This window comes from Platalea leucorodia, assembly GCF_965183815.1.
Source record: "Platalea leucorodia genome assembly, chromosome: 5".
In the NCBI taxonomy this organism is placed as follows: Eukaryota; Metazoa; Chordata; class Aves; order Pelecaniformes; family Threskiornithidae; genus Platalea; species Platalea leucorodia.
Window position 1 is genome coordinate 51,308,177 of NC_138827.1, and position 20,552 is coordinate 51,328,728.

Here is a 20,552-nt window from a genome sequence, read left to right on the forward strand (position 1 = left end):
GCCCACCTGATTATGTCCACTTGTTTCTTGTTTTAAATGTATACCAACATAGTGCAAAACAAGATCCTTGTCCCAGATTAGTGCTACCACAATTAAGTATCAAAAACGCTTCAAAATATTGATCTGACATAGTCTCACTGGAGCTCCTCCCTGCAGCTGATGTCCCCCTTCCTCTTCTACAGCAGCAGCTGCAGCTCCAAAGAGAAGGATCTTGGCTGGTTTGCTTTTCTAATGCTCAATATTACCTATAATGTTTTCTGGACCAAAAGGCTTGGATGCTCATAAATGCCAATTGCTTTACTGAACATCCTAGAAAGTAACTCACCAGTATTATTTGGTCAGCTAGCAGGAACAGCTAGACATTTTGCTAACCAATCTCATTTCTCAAGACAGCAAACCACCATAATGAAGGATTTCATCATCAACAACAGCCAGTAAATACAATCAAACTACTGTACTCTTTTTCCATTAACAACTGTTGTTAACCATTTAGAGAAATTAAAAACAAAACAAAAACACCCCAGCACAAAAAGAATGGAATCTCACTTGCTAATCAGGAGTACTTTATGATGCCGCTGTAATTAACAACTCCTCCCAAATAGTAAGTGACCACTATGTAATTATAGCTTTTCTTGATCAACTCATGAAGGAAAGATCTGCACATGCTTTCATCTTTGACAATCTTGCCTACACATGCATCGGACTGACATAGCAATGACTTCATTACGACTCAGCAGCTTGGAAAATGTCTCTTTACGATGGAATGATTTATTGTGAAACCAGCAGCATCCTGATTGGCTTCCCACCTCTTATACCTTTCTTCAGCATTTGAAATAAAAGATTGCAAATACTTTATTTTAAAAAAAGCTTATTTTAATGATCACTATTGCCTGCTCTGCTTTTCATAATGGCTTCCTTATGTAGTTTCTCAGTCAGAACTTGAAAATAACTTTATCAAGTTGCAAACTGCCCTCCAGACAGAATCCCAATACAAATTACTCAGTGCAGATACCTAGGTGTTACGTATTCATTTCTCTATCCAGCAGAACAGCTGCCTCAAAATTACTGTTTCTATTGTACTTACATACATACTAACCAAAAAAAAACAACATAAAAGATTATGCTTGCTGCATCAAGCACCACAAAGACGGGATATGTACGCACGCCAGTAAGTTATCCACCAATCACAAACAACAGCCAGCACATACAATAGAATCACCTAATTCTTTTTCCACTAAAGACTTACTGATCATTGAGGGAACTAAAAAAAAAAAAAAAAAAAAAAGGCAAGAAAATGCTACCTCATTTGCTAATAAGTATTTTATGATGCTATATCAACTGCACTGTGGAATACAAGATGTTTTAGAGACTGAAAGCACAGAAAGGTTCAAAACAGACTTCACAGCTTAACAGAGCTGATGCTGGTGACCCACTGAATGGTAGCTCTGAAGACCTGCAAGCCACAGGACTAACAGACTACGAGAGCACGCCAGGGAAAGGACCGCTCTGTACCAGTTCACTTCTAATATTCTCTCCCTCAGCATTTACTGGTAGCCAGCTTGGATACTGGATAAAAGACCTGTGATAAAGAGTCCATATAGTAGATCTCGTATTTTATAGCTTAAAATGCAATCTTTGGCCCTATTTTACTGCACACAGTTCAAACCCTCCTCCTAAAATAAAAACACATCCTGAAGTATCCATTCATTCTGCACATGCCAGCGCACATCCAACAGGCTCACTCATGCTGCCATGATAACAGAGCCATACTGCTTCTGGAGGCAGGTTGTGCTCAGAAGGAGGACAAGCATGTTCATATGCTGCTGAACCATATTTTGCTTTCTTACAACATGAGGGGTGGAGAAGTATCACCTGTTATAAGCACAGCTAACGTTGGTATTTTTAAATTCTAGGACTACACCTTATCTAGGACTCTTCTTCATACCTGTTCGCAGGAACCTGCGTTGCTTTCTAAGAGACAATATATAGACCTTTTTATGTTAAGACCTTCTTAAGCTGAAGTGAACAAATTACATCATGGGAAAATACTCCCACAAAACCCCAAACTTTGGCAATTTCCAGGAATTTCTGTCTGCCTCCCCACATCTATGCCTGTATTTCAAGTTTACTTGCTAAAAGAAGAAGCCTTGAAAAAGCAATTTAAACCCAAGCAGATATTACACTTACCTGACTGTGTCATGGATAAAGATTCATCAGACCAGTTGTAAGATACCTGATGAGACTTCACAGGTGAACGTAGCTGTCCTCCAGTTCTATGGCTGCCTTTGCTGGAATCTTGCTTTGATACAGATATGCTGCTTTTGGGAGGAGACTATGGGAGAAGAAAAGGACAAATAAGCTTGTAAAGCTCAGTTTGAAAATAGGAGATCGTTGTCATCAGGAGCTAGTTACAAGGAAAGCACAGCATGACTAGAGAATATCTCATAAGCAGTGGTACCTATCCAGCTATCTTAAGAAGAATTTAATCTTAGTTTGCTAGACAATAAAACAAAGATACCAAGAGCAGCAATAACTGGCTGCTTACTTTGAGCTTAGATTTCAGTAAACCTGCTTAGACTATTCTATTACTACTTAAGTGAATTGACATGGTTCTGACTCACAGGTGTTCAATACAGTTTATGTAATCTTATTTGGTAACAACCATGGCAATAAGAACCCATAATAAATATATCTGCAAAACCAAAAGGACCATTTCATGTAAGAGGCGCAGGATGCCATTCTAGATCAGTAAAACAACAGAGCACCACTTCTCCGTAGCCAGGCAAAAAATTCCAAGAGCAAATATTCTTCCAAAGTGCTCTTACTGCTGCAACATTATACCACAAACCTTTCACACACCTTGAATGTAACCTCTAGCACATATTAGACATTCTACCTCGCTATCTTCTCAGCAAACTTTCCAAGAAAGTATTTGTAATAAGTCTAGATGAGCAGTTCTTTCACCCCACAGGCACTGCATTTTCTGTCTCACAGCACAGGGCAAAGTTATCAGGATGAAACTTACCAAAATTATCAACTAGGTAGAAATAACAGTTGGAATAGAACAATAAGGCAGAATTAGCTAGCAAGCAGACATAATCTGAAACCCAAAGGATTGTGCATGATGTTACAGCTCTGCTTCTTCATCCTATAGCTATACTTTGGGATACATTACTTGCAAGTAAAGCAAAGCAGAAAAACAAGAGCATAATTTCCATGGCCTCAAAGAATTTATACAATGGTAACAAGCTAGCCGACACCTAATTCACAATGGTAAACTGGGTCAGTGTTCCACCACTTAATACTGCATACCTATGCGACATACGCAAAACATTTTGCAAGACTACCCACAAGTTTAAAAATATCTAAACCCTGTGCTGAAGCAATTTTTCCTTAAGACTTCAAAGAACATATCTGATCACAATGTTTATTCATAGTAATGTAACATGGTATTGCAAACACAGAGAATAGATTAATCTCTGCTTTGACAACTGGGACAGCTATGCTTACTACTTCTCTGATAGCCTTTTACAAGTGTAAGAATATATACAGCATAAAAAGCTCACTCACAAGTTTGCCAGGTGAGGTAGAGGACTTGAACTCTTCAGAATAAACCATTTCTTCATTAGGTGTACTCTGATCTGGGCTTTCTGGCTGTCCATGGCCCATAGTCTCTGACGGGACAGACTCAGCAGCTAGACTGCCAAGATCTTCTGGGATAGAGCTTTCACTGTTCAGATGAGAGCAAGAAGGCACTGGAGACTCTTCTTCACTAGCCGTTTCTGAGATCGAATAATGAGAGAAAAAAAACCCAAAGCACCTAAGAACTTGCACTGACTTATAAGCCTTCAGAGATACTGCTGCCTGCATGTAAAGTAGTAACTGCTACCAATACATGCCAAATTGGTAAGCGTTATTTCACTCACCTAGACACCAAGGGTGGAATATTTAGGAAGAACAAGCATGTTTACCAGAGAACTATGATTTAAGACTGCCAAATGTTCTTAGTGATTGCTGAATGTATAAAACAAAGGGGATTTCAGGATATTCTAACATTTTCCAGACAACACACTCCAGAAAGATTATTAGGGAAACCTGTCCTTCCAGTTGACCATGCACCAGCAAGAGTCACTATTAGGCCAAAGAAGTCATGGAGGACCATATAATCTGCAAGCCAGATCTTGAATTTAGAATTGATTGCTTCCTTTACAGTAGTTGCAGAAAACATTGTAATGTTATGATTTCATCATGAGTCTCTCAACTGGCAACAAGTAAAATAATAAGTTGGGTTTTCAATATTCCTGTTTACTAAATTCCGCAGGAGTCACACCATTACTGAAGCAGCCATGAAGAACTATTCGATATTTGAGCAAAGTCTGGGGAGAGGAACTTCTGAAGCAGGGCTGTGCTCCAATGCTTACTGGTAGATACAATTAATAGAAAGCAAATGTATTTTCTCATCTGTTGATGAGAATTCAGCATGAATGCTGAATTTTGTTCATTGGAACTTACTGACTCATACACGTATCATCTTTAAAATGTCTTACAGTGCCTAAAATACACGACTGTTTTCAGTAACAAGTGTAATAGGGCATAATTCTGAATTCCCTTTGCACAGCCAAAGGACATGCTGCCTGCTTCCAGCAAAGTGGAGAAAAAAAGGAAAATTGGTTATTTCTAGAACAATCCCTGAAGTTTCATTATTTTCTCCCACTGCAATCCAGTTGTCTGTGCTTCATGCCGAAAGTATGGTCCACTTAAGACAGAACAGTAAAACTGTAGCTCCCCAAATCTGGGAACTTAATTTTTCACAATAGCACCATTTATACTAATTACGTCCTAGCACACTTTAGCACAGTTGCAGATTTCAAACAGTTATACTGCATTAACAACAAAGGGAAGAAAAAAATGCTTTCAAATTTTTCGAGAGACAGACAAGGGGTAAGCAGCCCCTGATAAGAGCCATCCTCACCAACAGTAATAAGACTAACAGGATAGACACTCAAGCAGCACTAGAGGGGAAAATGGTTTTAATGGAGTAAGTCTGGAAGATGATCAGCAAAAGATCATGCAGTATTTTTGCTTTGAAAGACAGAAATATAGTTTAAATTGTATATAGAAACATCTGATGTGCTTATGCTGCACTGTTCACTTGAGAAGATACACAGCAAGGAGGAATACACATTTAACTAAGGTGTACAATAGGGCTAAAAGAACAAGGCAACAGAAGGCAGTAAAGAGTGCAGAAATCGAGATTCTAAGAGTGTCCAGAGAAGAACAACCACCACCAAAACATCAAAAAAGGAAGAAAGTGCAAACCTAAGCAATCATCGTGTCAAATTATGCTTTACTCTTCTCACTTGCATCACTTCCCCCCTCCTCCTATTACCTTTGGGCTCAGTTCTCTGATCCCCCAGGTCTTTCTTGGCTATTTTGGATTTGAGCAGCTCTTTGTCCCAGGCAGCTAGAGCCTGCTTTTCTATCCGCCGTATTTCTGCTTCCTCTGCATCCAGGCGGCGTTTCCACTCCAACAATTCTTCAGCATGTTGCCGGCGTTGCATCAGCTTCTGTTCTCGCTTAGTTAGGAACCTGACAGACAGAGCAGAAACAATGGAAAAACAGCAAACCACGCTCAAAGGTCCCGATACCCAGATGCTCTATTGCCACAATTCCCAGAATTACGGCTGTTCAAATTGTTTTCTAGGATAATATCCACACTAACTACTATCTCCCAAACTTCTGATGTGCTGCTGAAAAAAACCAAACAAGTAGACAAAAGTTTTTTTCTTTGCAGTAAGTAAAGTCTACAACATACTGTAAACATGCCGCTTACATTTTAAAGATCTTCAAAATCATTAAAAGTGCTACGAACTATTCACTAAAATGAACAGGATAAGTTCCCAATTTCAGGGTGTGAAAAGTACCTGTGGTATTAAACTGGAACCCTCAAGAAAGTTTGAAAAATGAACCTTTCTTTTTGCTAATCCCAATGACAGAAAAAAATGTAAGCCCAGCTGGCCCACAGTTCTTTCCAAATACATAATTATAAGAGAAGGTGATTCTGTATTAATAGTTCTCCTGAATTAGTGGAACTTTTATCCTTCTTCCTTTAAGCATCATCTCTTTAAGCATCATCTGTATGGATTGCCACACTTGGAATGTTAATTGTCAGCTGACAGCATCAAGAGAACAAGGATGCAGGACTGTTTTCCCCAGCTACTAACAGATCTGGCTGCTAATTTAAGAGTAGACAAAACTAAAGCTCATGCTGAAAATTAGCAATTTTTTTTCTTTCTGACAAAGATTTCTTAAGTGATCCATGAAACCTCAGAAATGGGGAAATTCTTAAGAGAACTTCAAGGGTATGAATAGGTTTGTGTGTGTATACTAGTTCTCTTTGCCAGCTCTTGAACAACAGTATCTCTGGTCTTATTTCTAAATATTGAAGTAACCAAAACCATAGCATTTAACCTTTAAGACAGTAAATGGAGGCAAGTTCCACATCAATTGCACACACTTCCTCTGACATGCCAAGTCTAGAGAAGAGTGTACATCAATCCATTCATCTCCTACACTGAAATTTTTAAGATATCACAGAATCAATCTGCAGAAAATACATCGTTTGCCAGCTAGAGCAAGAGTTCATCATTGGTGCAGAAGGTGTGGTGCCTAAAAATGCAGTCTTCAAAGACCTGTGATATTTTGCTTTGCAAATGCCTTTATAATTTGTAATTTTCAAGCCATCCCAAACACTTAGCATCAAAGTTTTTAAGCTGCAAAGCACATAATAATTTCATTTGTGCTTTTTAATCTCTCATGTTTCAAAAACCCCTTTTATTTACAGAGGCTGGAATGACCAACTGGCTAATCTGCAGGTCTCGCCTGCTAAAGGACATCTCATTTGTTCACTTAGCGTTCATTCTGCTCCCTGGAAAAGTGAGCTGGCAGTTGATGAGAAAGGTTAAGATTCAGATAAGTCCTTCTCTAAGACAGATTCAGACAAGGTGGACAAGTTATGATGTGAAGATAAAAGTTTCAGAAGCCAGTAAGACATGCCCACAATATTCTTTCCTATGGTCAAAACAAAAGCAGGTAAAAAACAGAAGCACCTCAGAGTCTCTGGAACACGTGCCATCTTCAAGCTGACAGATTCCATGATTTTGTGCATTACTTTACTACTTTCTATAGACAAACATCAAACATTGTCTACTCTTAGGCAAAACCAACAGATTAATATCATTAAGAAACTAGACTACCAACAGTAATTGCATTACAAACATGACATGGGCAGTCATGCTTATGTTGTGTCTTTCATCAGCACTATCAGATTTATCAGCTCTTACTTTCAGATACACATCAGTTCCAATTAGTCTAGCAGACCATGTATTTGAAACTCATTATGGAGGTCATTATCACAATGATCTCAACGCAAAAGGCAATTTTTTCATCTTCCTTCACCTGCTGTTTGATTTCATCAGAATGTCTGGATCTTCACAGTTTACTGGATCTTGAGGGAGGCAAGTCCAGTTGAAATAAAATGCAAGAGAAAGGCTGAAATAAATGGATTCAAAAGAGCAGGACTCCTTAAAAGCAGATGTCAAATGAATTAACCCAGAAGACCACAAACAGGAGGAGAATCAACTAAATGACCATGAAGCTAGTCACCACACAAAGACTACTTAATAAGAAAGGTAAGTCAAAAGGAGTGATGGGAGAGAAAGAGGGTTCCAACATTCAACCTATAGGAAGAGGACAATTAAAGCAGCATGGCTAAAGATGCAGACCCTTTTATAACCCTGGGGTTTAAAAGGTCAGAGCCATAATGTAGCATACACACTGCCTTCATATTTACTACAGACTAGAGGGTTCCAGTTGCAACACCAAGGGTACACATTTATCCTCAAAAGCAGGGGCACCTTAACAGAAAAAAAACGCAAAACCACATCTGGCATCTATGAAACTGGAAATCTGGGGGAGCAAAGAGGAAGCAGCAGCAGTCAGATTACACCAGCATGATTTCAAAGTCTAACTATTTCTATGGTGCTAACATCATGCATTTTATCCATTCATTCCAAATAATAACCTGGAAGCATTAACCTGGCACTCTAACCTGTACTTGTACATTTATAACCAAGGTATACTAACTTTAAGCCCAAAGTAGACAGTTTCAGCAGCTATTCTGAAGTAGCGACCAGACCATGGGAGCAAAGTCAACTGTGTGTCTGCCACTCAGAACACAATAGGAGTAAGAGATGAGAATCACAGAATGGTTTGGGTTGGAAGGGACCTTAAAGATCATCTAGTCCAACCCCCCTATCATGGGACACCTTTCACTAGATCAGCTTGTTCAAAGCCCCGTCCAGCCTGACCTTGAACACTTCCAGGGATGGGGCATCCACAACTTCTCTTACCAACCTGTTCCTGTGTCTCACCACCCTCACTGTATAAAATTTCTTCCTTATATTTAAATCTAGATCTACCCTCTCTTAGTCTAAAACCATTACCCCTTGTCCTATCACTACAGGTCCTGGTAAAAATCTCTCTCCATTTTTCTTATAAGCCCACTTTACATATTGAAAAGCCACAATAAGGTCTCCCCAGAGTCTTCTCTTCTCCAGGCTGAACAACCCCAATTCTCTCAGCCTTTCTTCATAGCAGAGGTGTTCCGTCCCTCTGATCATTTTTGTGGCCCTCCTCTGGACCCACTTAACAGGTCCACGTCTTTCTCGTACTGGGGACCCCATAACTGGATGCAGTACTCCACATCAGGTCTCATGAGAGCAGATTAGAGGGGGAGCATCACCTCCCTCGACCTGCTGGCCACAATACTTTTGATGCAGCCCAGGATATGGTTGGCTTTCTGGGCTGCAAGTGCACATTGCCAGCTCATATCTAATTTTTTGTCCACCAACATCCCCAAGTCCTTCTCTGCAGGGCTGCTCTCAATCCATTCATCCCTCGGTCTATAGCAATACTGGGGTTTGCCCTGACCCAAGTGTAGGACCTTGCACTTGGCCTTGCTGATCTTCCTGAGGTTCACATTGGCCCGCTCCTCAAGGCTGTCAAGGTCTCTCTGGATGGCATCCCTTCCCTCTAGCAAATCAACTGCACCACTCAGCTTGGTGTCGTCCGCAAACTTGCTGAGGGTGCACCAAACCCCACTATGTCATTAATAAAGATCTGGAAACAGTGAGGAAAGTGTCAAAAACGTTCACTGATGAAGAACCTCTTGACTTTCTAGGATTGAACAGAGCATGCTCTATCAAAGAGTCTATCACTTGAGAAAGATACAGTTACCTGACCAATTGGTTGTAGATATACAGCTGGAATTTGGGGTGGAGGTTGGGAAAACAGACACTGAGAGAAGCCCAGTGGTGAGACGTAAAGACAGAGAAGAAGTAGTGAACAGGAGAGCAGTGTCTACAAAATAAGGAGGAAGAGTTTAAAACTAAGATACCAAAAAAGTCAGAAAGAACGAGAAAAGGATAGCATCTAGCAAAGAACTTTAAAATTAATTGCATTTAACATTGTATAGTTATTACCCAACATTTGAAGTAGAAAAACTATACACTGTTATGCAGAAGGTAATAGCACACATACACTTACAACACTTCATTTTCTGTTAATTAAAGCCAAGCTACTTTCACACTGCTAAATTTTTCTTTAAATTTTTGAAGGAGTTTTATTACTTTGATGCAGACTTCCACATGCACTGGTTAACATATCTCAACCTGATCTTTTTGCAACTCCTGCTATTCTAACTGTCAATAGATTATTAGCATTAAATAGCATGCTGGTTTTGCGATATGAACAACTTTGCTAGTCTCAAATTTTAAACACATTTTCATTCACCTGGCGAAACCTTAGTAAAATTACTTCTCCAAAGGTAAGCACCAGTGGGGGGGGGGGGGGGGGGGGGGGGGAAGAGATTAAATAATATATTTTTAAAACATGAACAATTCCAGGAAAAGTCTGAGATATACCTGTAATTCAACTTCTAGCTGCTATTTTGGGGTTTGTTTTTTTTTTGCAACAACGTGCAGACTTGGTCTCAGAATACTCACGTATTGCCTCTTTCATTTGGAGTACTAACTGCAGAAAGATAATGCCTACTGTTTTAAAAAAATCTACATAAACTTACAGCTGTGCTTAAAATGGTATTTCCTAAAGAATTACCGTTTTAAGCTAATTCCTAATGAATTATTGTAGTTATAGAAAAATACCATGCTCCATATAGCTCTATCAACTACAATGCAAGGTAAGATACATATTAAGGAAAAGCAAAAGAAAATAAGCATTTAATCAGCTCTTCTATTGCACAGATTATCATTAAAGTTGCATATGCAAGGAAAGCAAGGGGAAAGTGGTTAATTCTCTTTGACAGAGCATGCTCCTGTTCACATGCAGGCTACACAGATGGATCAATTAAAATTAAAACAACTATTCTTTCATTCCCCTTTTAGCAGAAGAGAAATATTAAAGCTGCCTCATAAGTAAAAAAACCAAAGGATTTTCACTTTGCTATGGAGTATAGCAAATCCAGCATAGCAGGGTTTCCCAATTCCTTCTTCTAGTTCCTTTGTATTTGTCATTCAGCTTCTTTTGTTTTGCAGTATCTTGCAATCTGATTAATTCCCTTCAAACAGCAGTTTCCTATCATTACACCCCGAACCAAATGTCTTACTCTATTATGTTAATATTATTCTTATGTGTTTACAAATAAGGACATTAAAGAAAAGATGCCAAGTTGGCACTGTTTTTCAATCAATACGCACTGCTATCACTATCAAAATACCTGCAAAAGATGTGCAAAAGCTATACAATTAGGAAGACCGAGTTCTAGAGAATCATTTATGTTTACACAAAATACTACTTCATTTGAACATATACAGCAACCCAAGATAAAACCATAAAACCCAAAAGACATGACCACATACATTACATCACACACAATTTCCACTTGTTCCTCCTAAAAGCAATTGCTTCAGCTCAAATCCTGCTATCCACCTTTTGAAAAGTATTCTCCAGGTGAGCAACATTTTGGACTGACAATTAAAATATCTTTAAGGGTAGAACATACTTTGTATCTACTACTATCCCTTGTAATAGTAAGAACAATTATTTATTAATATGTAATTCTTTCTGTAATCATAAGTGTTGCTTAGAAATTAAGGTACTTTGAAAAAAATGATTTCAAAACCAATATTGACAAAAACACTACTTAGTAAAAAAAGCATAGGAAGTCTTGAATATAAAAGTGTATTTGTCATCTCGTATAGTATTAATACAACCTCAAAATTAATAAGCTCTAACTTAGTTTTGCAACACTGCATCACCATTTGAAATTTTGTATGCTGAATCTCGGGTGGAAAAAATAAGATAAAGACCCTCTTTTTAACAAAAAAAATAGGACTAGCAGAAAAATCTTGTTTGCTTGAAACCCTAGAAGTCAGTCAACATGGCCTACAGAGCACGTCCTTGTCAAGTCCCCATCTTAAGCCGTTTGTCAAGCTCAAAATATACTTTGAGAGAGTTTGCTGCTGTAACAATGGGTGGTTTTCACATGACTCGGAATGCCAAGAGTTTGGTTTTGGTAATATGACACTTCAGAACCTTGAAATCATTTGTGATTTTGGCTGTTCAGTTTACCAGATCCTACCAGAAGAGTGTGAATAAAATAGTAATCAATTTAGGCTAAAATATGAAGAGCATGTAACTAGAACATATTGTTGTTTTTTTCCTACTTATACCAAATCCTCACTTACTACTACTGGTTTTTATCTTCATCATATACAAATACATGCAAGTGTGGCAACTGTGGTTCTCAAGTAACTACAAGCAAATAAGGTGCCAAGGAGTCACAGACAGCTTGCCTTTACAAATGGCAGTGCTTGCTTTTTGACGTTTTATCCAGCTGTGTTAGGAGTCTCAAGAGAGAAAACATTACAAAGATCACCCATATGGACTAAAATATAGTGACCAACCTTTGTCCAAGAAGAATTGTTTAAGCAAAGACTATTCCTTGCGCTAACTGGAAGAGGCCAGATTTTTAATGGGTTAGTCTCAAATAAGAATTTAAGGCTTCAAACTAATGAGCACATGCTGGTAAAGCATTTGGTATCTTTAGTGCAGACAAAGTATTTCCTACACTGAAAAGATGCAGAAACAATTTTTGATTCAAAACAATTTAACCGGTGAAATCAACAGATTCAGCCTTAGTTTTCAGACCCAGGAACTGCACATATACTTCATTATTTCCTCTGAAGACTAACAACCATTTTCAAAATTTTTCCAACCTGTGGACCCCATAGGAGGAAAAGAAAGGTCTTATTAACTGCTTGCCTTCTCAGTCACACACATACCACCTCCATTAATCAAGAAAATACTTACATAATTCAGCCCTAGCTCCTTTTAATGCAATTAGAATTTAAATTCAGCAGCTGGATAAGGTAGAAATCACATGCCCAACAAGCTCAATGACTTTCTGTGAGCCAGATCTCAAACTCAGTTACTAGTTTTTGCATAAGACCATAGCTATTTGTAACTTATGCTTCAACTCAAGATAAAAACTGGTACTGTAATTTCAGAGCCTCACTCCCTATATTTTTTCCCTCTAAAATAAAAGGGAAGATACTAAATACAGGCACCACTTTGACGAATTGACTTCAGGTCTCTCATTGCAAGAGGAACTCTGACAAGATGTACCATCAAGCTGGAGCCCGTTCAAGTTCCTTGTATGCACAAACATCAAAATCTCTTAAATTGATGTGCTTTTACCAACTATGTCAAGTAGAAAGAACATTAAAACCAATCTTCTACAATAAAACCTTGACCATGTGGTCTGCCAGCTAACGTTTGAATCTCAGTATTCATGCAAGAATGGTAGCCTTTAAAATATTATATGTAGTTCTATTAACGCTTCCAATCAGCTATTTTTCAGGCAACTCAGATCAAAGTGTATGTGATACCAATACCTCTGTAAATTTTCTCATGGCCATTTTTAGTGCAGATAGTGGCCAAACCAACTCGTTCTACTAAAATAGTAAACTTTTGTATAAGAAAAAAAAATTAGTTAGTTACTTTTCATCCATTCTGCTGCGCATTTTCTTAAGTTTCTGCATAATGCTACTAGTCTCACTGCTGGAGATTGAGATTGGGGAAGGGCTGCGTGTTTCTGCATCAGTTGGAAGTGGGCTAGAACCATTGCTCTGCTTGATGTCATCCTCACTGTGAAGTTCCTGCAATTAAGTATTAAAAAAAAAAAACAAAAAAACAAAAAAAACAACCCATTGAAAGTAGGAAAAGTTATTCTACCATCTTTTTAAAAATTGTGTTAATTTAGGTTATTTCTCCTGAGAGTACATCAAAGACTACTTCAGGTAAGTCAGTCCACCTGCAGATTGAACTTCATTTTCCAACTTCATTTTTATTTGACACCAAGTTTTTAGTACACCCTTTTTCTCCATAATTTAAGTTCTCCCCTGACTGTATCTAGAACAAAAAACCCACCATAGTTCAGCTACCCAAACAGGAAACCAATCCTTTCTACACTACTGTTATTATGCTTGCATCTCTTCAAAATTTTGTAAGGCAGACAGTTATCAAAATCCTATCTTGCTATCTCATAAAGCAGATGCAAGAAACTTACTGTAATGACACTAACACACACACGAAGCAGCAAGTTTTGGGCTTAGCGCTTACATTTAGTTCCTTGGGGTCTGACAAATAATCCAACAAAATCAGAGCCTAGGAGATCTAAGCATCAAAAAAATTATATTCCCAAAGTCATTAGTTAAGCTTGAGAATTAACAACCACCATCTACTGCCCAGTTAAAACAAAACATTTTATAACTTCTCCAAATGCATTTCCTTAAATAATGCTTTAAAGAAATTAAACATAAAATTGCTGATATAAAGAGGATAAGATCGCTTGAGGCAGACAAAACTTCCAAGTGATAAGTCTAATTTAGTAGCTTTCCATTCCTATAAACACTGAAGTCAAATACCAGCTGCACGGCCAAAGAGGGAAGACTCCAGCTTCTGTACCGAACACTTACCAGCTTGTTTTCTCCTGCAGACTTTAGTTTTTCCTGCAGTTTCATTGTAGTCTGACGGATTCGTTCTATTTCCGCCTGCTGTTTAAGGATCAGTTGTCTCTCCTTCCGAGCAGCCTTGTTAGCCTCTTGAAGACGCTTAATTTCTGCCTTTTAGGTATAAAAGATTAAGCATAAGAACTGTGACAACTCTCAAGAACACATTCTAAAGCTGCCACAGTGTCCATGCTATGGGTTTAAAATGACTGAAATTACATGATGAAGTAACTAGCCTGAACTTCAGCAGCAAAGAACAGAAGATCAATTAACACATCTAAGTCTCAACCACTGAGATTACTGATACAGAAGGACCCTTTTAAACAATGTGTTAAATACTACTAAAATGCAAATAAAACTTATTGGTAAGAAATACTGCTAGCTTCCTATTCAAAAGCCTGCGATGGAGTTTTCTCAATTCTTATCTTTTACAGTGTCTGAAATATTTAATGGCTACACAGGGGTTTCAACAGGATTTTCCTAGAGGGCATCAGTTACCTTTTCCTGCTGTAATCTCAGCAGCAGACCACGCTGCCTCTTTCGAATAGGAGGCATTTTATCATCTTCTCCCTTGTCTCGCAGATGCCTGCAAATGGGTTGGAAGAAACGATTAAATACAAAAAAAAGCACAAAACAGCAAGCCTTTTACTCTTTAAAGTAAAAAAAAAAAAAAAAATTACTTTTCCTAACCTGCAGAAGAGTATATGCCTGTACTTAATCATTGGCATTCTCTATAGTGGAGTATTTTGTACTGTTTAGTCAAAGCCACGCACAGTTAAAAGGCCAGTACAGTAATATGAGATCTCACATGAATGGGCAGAAGTTCTGCAGAGGTAGCATGCTCACCATTTGAGAAAGACAAAAGAAAGGACACTTGGGTCACTACCTCATAATCCTTTATCAAACTCACAATGATAAGCAGTTGGAAGAACATGTCTGGTGAACAATGGTACTCTCATGCAGAGAGTGACTGTGGAAAAGTATTATTGATTAAATCTGGTCACCACTGGTTAGTAGCATCACTAGGTACTTCAAGCAGCATTCCAGGGCAAAGCGTATGTTAGGTTGGAAACAAATCATTAAGGACAACACGTATCCAGATTCACAAAATTTGGCCTGAGTCAACTAAAATGACCTCAGATAGACATCAAGCAAATAAAGTTCCAACTGTTTGACAGTTTTATACATTCTTGAATTAAGACTTGTAGAATAATGGTTGAGAACTACCTTCTCTGACTAACAACAAACACCTGATGCTCTACTGTTTCAATGAAATTCTCTTTCATCAAACCACATTCAATGTAAACATGAAAGCACACTTACAAACTGGGTTCTGTTCTTTCCAAGTGGCAATAACATTTGTATAGATTACTGATGTCAGAAGACTAGTCCAGCCATTGATACTTAATAACAGAGGGGGGGAGTGGAAGCAAAATCTTACAAAAAAAAAATCAAGCAGAAGTACAAGAAAATGGTCAGTCAGCAACAGTGTATATTCAGAGCTGCCTTACTTCTTCTGGTGTTCCAGCCAAGCTAATTCAGCCTTGGTCTTCTCTTTCAGAGCCTTCTCCCGGAGCCGAAGCAGTGAGGACTGATGAGCTGCTCGCATTTCCTCCTCTTTCATGTACTGTCTTACCATCTCCATGGTAAATTTAGAGAAACTATCTTGCCCCCCTGAGAATGGCATGCTTAGCTCCTGGAAGGCAGGACAAATTTGGCATGATTTGATAGTACAGAAATTCCAAGGCTTTTTTCAATTACAAAGTCTGTGTCTGTAGGCAGAGATACACACACACACAGACACACAAAAACAGATGTAAGAAGGGAAGCTGGTTTTTCCTCTCTGAGCTTTGTGCAGACCAGCTTTTTCTGCCCTGGGCTGCGTGACAGTTTTGGGATGTTCCCTCTTGGGCCAGAGAGATGAAGCATCCTCTTGTACTTTCTAGCTGTGTGTAGGCATACTAGGAAGACTTAATCTACTGGGCTTTTATAATCTACCTCAAAAAGTCACTGCTCTTCTCCAAAGCCACAAGAGAACAGGTAGAGGGCTGCATGGAATGTTTCATAAGTCAAGTCATCGCACTTGTACAACAGTGACACACAGCATGATTCATACAACTCTGTTTTGAGGTGCTCAAGGAACCACAGGGAGGAAAAGAACCCTAAAGTTTGCAAACACAACTAAGAACGGCTCACTTGAAGCTCATGAGCTTAGCCACCTCAGTTCAGTTAATTTACCTTAACTACGGTTGCTTGACCTACTGTCCTGGTTTCAGCTGGGATAGAGTTAATTTTCTTCTTAGTGTCTGGTATAGTGCTGTGTTTTGGGTTTAGGATGAGAATAATGTTGATAACACACTGATGTTTTGGTTCTTGCTGAGTAGAGTTTACACTAGTCAAGGACTTTTCAGCTTCTGGTGTTCTGCCAGGTGCATAAAAAGCTGGGAGGGAGCACAGCCAGGGGGGCTGACCCAGACTGGCCAAATGGCTATTCCATACCACATGACATCATGCTCAGCGTATAAACTGGGGGAAGAAGAAAGAAGGGGGGGACGTTCGGAGTGATGGCGTTTGTCTTCCCAAGTAACTGTTACACGTGATGGAGCCCTGCTTTCCTGAGGATGGCTGAACACTTGCCTGCCGATGGGAAGTAGTGAATGAATTCCTTGCTTTGCTTTGCTTGCGTGTGCAGCTTTTGCTTTACCTATTAAACTGTCTTTACCTCAACCCACGAGTTTTCTCACTTTTACTCTTCTGATTCTCTCCCCCATCCCACCAAGGGGGATTGAGCAAGCGGCTGTGTGGTGCTTAGTTGCCAGCTGGGGTTAAACCACGACACCTACCTTGATAGATGACAGAGCTGTTTTTTCTGGGGAGACTTCCTCATCAGAATCATCACGATTACCCCGTTTCTTCTCCAAGTTATTTCTGCGATGACTCTCAGAGGGCAGCAAAGACCGAAAAGACTTTTCTTCAATCTCATCCTCTGTCATGGACTCATCAAATTTCAGGGAATACTCTGTTGCAACAGAGGCGGAATCTGAGGGAGAAATCAGGGAAGTGGTTTTATGCTCAGGCATGTACCATGAATGCAGTTTTACTCTGTCTCATTTCGGTAAAGTTAGCAGGGGCAGGAAAGACAGGGAGATAACTACTTTAATGTAGAAAACTGAGTATTTAGAAAAGCGTGACCTTGAGTTAGGTCATGAACTACTGTTTTCTAGCTTAAAAAGACCTAATAGACTTCTGTACACAGGTATACTGGGTCTGCTGAAACATTTGGCATTCAGCCTGCATATTCAGCAAGTGAACACCTGGCTGCAGCTAGCACAGCAGAAAGTTGAATGGCCCACAGACTCCATCACTCTGATGCACAGAATTCCAAAGGTTCCCATCTCACTGTGCCATCCTGTTACCTCTTAAGAGGCTACCATTTCACCAGGGGCTCAGCTTTCTTCACACACGCTCCCTCATTAATTTCAGCAACTAATTCTGAAACAACACCTCCCTCCCCCCTTACCACCTTCAGATTCATCACATACAAACAACACAGCTAACCTTTTTCATCTGGCAGTGATAAAATACTATCACTCGGCAAGGAATCATCCACACCGGTATGAGCCTGCTCTTCAATACTGCTAGTAATCTTTTCACGACGGGAAAGCTTTTTCTCATTCTCCTTCGAAGATGGAACTGAAGGACTCTCTTGGCGGCTGCTGGTACTACTGTGTTATCAAGAAATAGTTATTTTTAAAAATTACTTTGCACATTTCAAAATATTTATATTACATTACTACTGTACGTACCATGACTAACATCCCAGCAATAATGGACATGCAGAGGGTTTGGTTTTGTTTTTAAAACGCAGCTTGGCTACTTTAAAATTCCAAGCCTCATCAAGCTACTGACTGACAGCAGAACTTGTTATTTTTATTCTACCTTAGAATGCAAGTGGTTTGTAGGTATGCACACCCTCTACCTGGCAATGAGTATTAATGATAAACCATTGCAAACATCTCTTCTTACAGTTTGTAAAAGGATGAGCAAGATAGTGATACTGTTTTAAATTAGAACTACAGAGGACAAAATCATTCCAGTTGGTCAAGATCAGAGAAGGCCTGTGAGAAACTTCATGGAACCTAACCAGATCATGTAAGCAAACAGGAAACAAAAAGCTAAAATCCAGTATTAAACATAGGCAAGATACTGAAACGTAACAACAGAAATGCGTCAAATCTAAACCTCAGGCAAGCAGCACTCCAGGGACTTCATGTAAAATCTCAAGCCAGTAAAAAGCAGCAGTGAAAAAAAAACCAAGCCCTAACAAAATGGCCAGATACAGAGAACAGAACAGAAAGTAATGCACATTAGTAGGCAGTTCTACAGGTCTTCACACCGCATTTCCAGAACATATGCTCCAGTCTATGTTCTAGTCCACTTCAAAAACACACAGAGCAAAATGAGAAGGGCACAAAATGCAAATATTTAGGACAAGGAAAAAGACTCAGATAAATTTAAAGTGACTTTTAGGTTGCAAAGGTGATGCAACAGAAGTATGCAAGTAGGCCACAGAACAGAAATCGGAATATCTCAGCTGAACAATTTCTGAAGTTATTTAATCTAACCGAAGTCAAGGCCACATCCAAGTTCTGAATACCTGCAAGGATCCCACAACCTCCCTACACCCTCATTCCACTGTTTGACCACTCTCATATGGAGCATTTTTTTTCCCAGTGATTTTCCCCTTTCTGCAATCTGTCACCACTGCCTTTTGTCATCTCACTGCGCACCTCCAAGAAGAGTCTAGCCTTATGTTACCTAACAACCTACCTTTAAGATACTGCAACTAGATCCCTGCCCCTTAGCCTTCTCTTTTCTAAGTTAAGTGAGCTCAGTTCCTTCAGCTTCTCTTTTACATCACGTACTCCAGAGTCCTAAACATCCTGGCGGTTCACCACTAGACTTTGTTAATGTCTTCTCTTTACCGAGAAGCCCAAAACTGGACACTGTATTCCAGATACAGTCTCACAAGAGCTGAACAGAGGGGAATAACTGTTTCCCTTCACCTGCTGGCTAGACTCTCGTTAATTCAGCTGAATAAGAAAGCAGATGTGGAACTCAGTTATTCTTAAGTTATGAAAGAGACAAGCATCCAATTAGAACAAATACAGCAAATTCGAAACTGAAGATATTAGCACACAACATACTATTACACTGTGGACCACAGTGTAGTAGGATTTTTAATTAAAGACAAAGGAAATTCTGGTAGGCATGTAAACCTTCAAGCTCTGGAATATAAGACAGGTTTACCTGTTGAAGGTTTAATACTGACTTTCCTTCTTTTTTAAAAAAATATTGAAGGAAGTATCTTGATATTCCTTTGTGCTTTAGTTCTTATTTACAGCAAAAAACCCCCCCTGTGTAATCTAAACTCTTCTTACCTCTGATCATGAACCTTTGATCTTGAGGACTCTGAATAACTATCAAACATCGGTGAGTATGTCTGTTTTGAGTCACCTGTTTCCTCTTTACCTTGTGATATAGCACCAGACTCACATTTCCTGAGAGAGAAGTGCTTTGGGTAAATCTGCATTGTCTTAAACCAAAGAGTAACACCGTTTTCACAAGCTTTCATCAGTTTACTAGAAGTAGTAACAGCTAAAATTTCTGAAAAGATCACTTAAAGCTTAGACCAGTTAAATCATCCCACAAAACATTTAGACCATCTTTTTCTACTCTTTCACATAAAGCTTCACAGAATCTGTTAATCTCACCTTTGGCATACACTATTAAGGGCATAAAGATGGCATCTAAATTCTTCTTAAATCCTCATTTGTTATGATACCTTAAAATTTTCTTCAAGAATAGGTGAAGCAAAACCTAATAAATCTTACTTCCCCCTTCCCAAGATGTGAAACATTAGGCAAAACCTGGTTGTATCAGTTCGGGCTCTCAGTTGTTTCATGAACTCTGAATGATGCTGCCGCTGTTGGTCAAACAAGGTGGTGACTGGAGCAGCTGGAGCACTGACAGTATCGGAGATCTGGGTTCGTGCTAACTCTGTCATCTGAGTACAATAAAAAACAAAGAAATACAATGAGCTTATCAGCATCAAAATGTTTTTGAAAGAGAAAATAGAAAATAGTCATTCTCACAGGCAATTTACTGATTTATTGAACAAATACGTAAGACGTGGTTTTAAGATGGTTTGTGATTACCTGCATGTCAATTTTGGTTGTAGGAGGTGTATATTGCTCTGTAAATACATACTCTTTCAATTTATGCAGAGTGCAATTATTGATAGGAAACTACAGACATGCAAGATACTACTTATCATATCATTCTAATAAACTTAATGAAACTCTGATCAGTAGAATGATAAAACATTCCACACTTACAATTAGATTTAAAAAAACAAACAAACAAACAAACAACACAACAAAACCAAAATAACCCACCCAC

At 38.9% G+C, this 20,552-nt stretch overlaps 1 protein-coding gene across 13 annotated transcripts in view; it reads right to left on the minus strand.

Moving 5' to 3' along the window:
- Positions 1 to 20,552, minus strand: part of CEP350 (centrosomal protein 350) — an 87,109-nt gene that overhangs the window by 19,383 nt on the left and 47,174 nt on the right. For 11 of the 13 annotated variants that reach the window (XM_082313814.1, XM_082313815.1, XM_082313811.1 and 8 more), the window contains exons 20-30: positions 20,021 to 20,157; positions 19,532 to 19,651; positions 17,649 to 17,815; positions 16,934 to 17,130; positions 15,602 to 15,786; positions 14,589 to 14,676; positions 14,058 to 14,204; positions 13,081 to 13,238; positions 5,390 to 5,589; positions 3,571 to 3,782; positions 2,188 to 2,332 (exon numbers count right to left, since the gene is read on the minus strand). In XM_082313814.1, the coding sequence (XP_082169940.1) occupies positions 2,188 to 2,332; positions 3,571 to 3,782; positions 5,390 to 5,589; positions 13,081 to 13,238; positions 14,058 to 14,204; positions 14,589 to 14,676; positions 15,602 to 15,786; positions 16,934 to 17,130; positions 17,649 to 17,815; positions 19,532 to 19,651; positions 20,021 to 20,157 (1,756 nt within the window). The remainder of the gene's footprint in view (positions 1 to 2,187; positions 2,333 to 3,570; positions 3,783 to 5,389; positions 5,590 to 13,080; positions 13,239 to 14,057; positions 14,205 to 14,588; positions 14,677 to 15,601; positions 15,787 to 16,933; positions 17,131 to 17,648; positions 17,816 to 19,531; positions 19,652 to 20,020; positions 20,158 to 20,552) is intronic. The other 2 variants (XM_082313818.1, XM_082313812.1) reach the window with 2 other exon arrangements.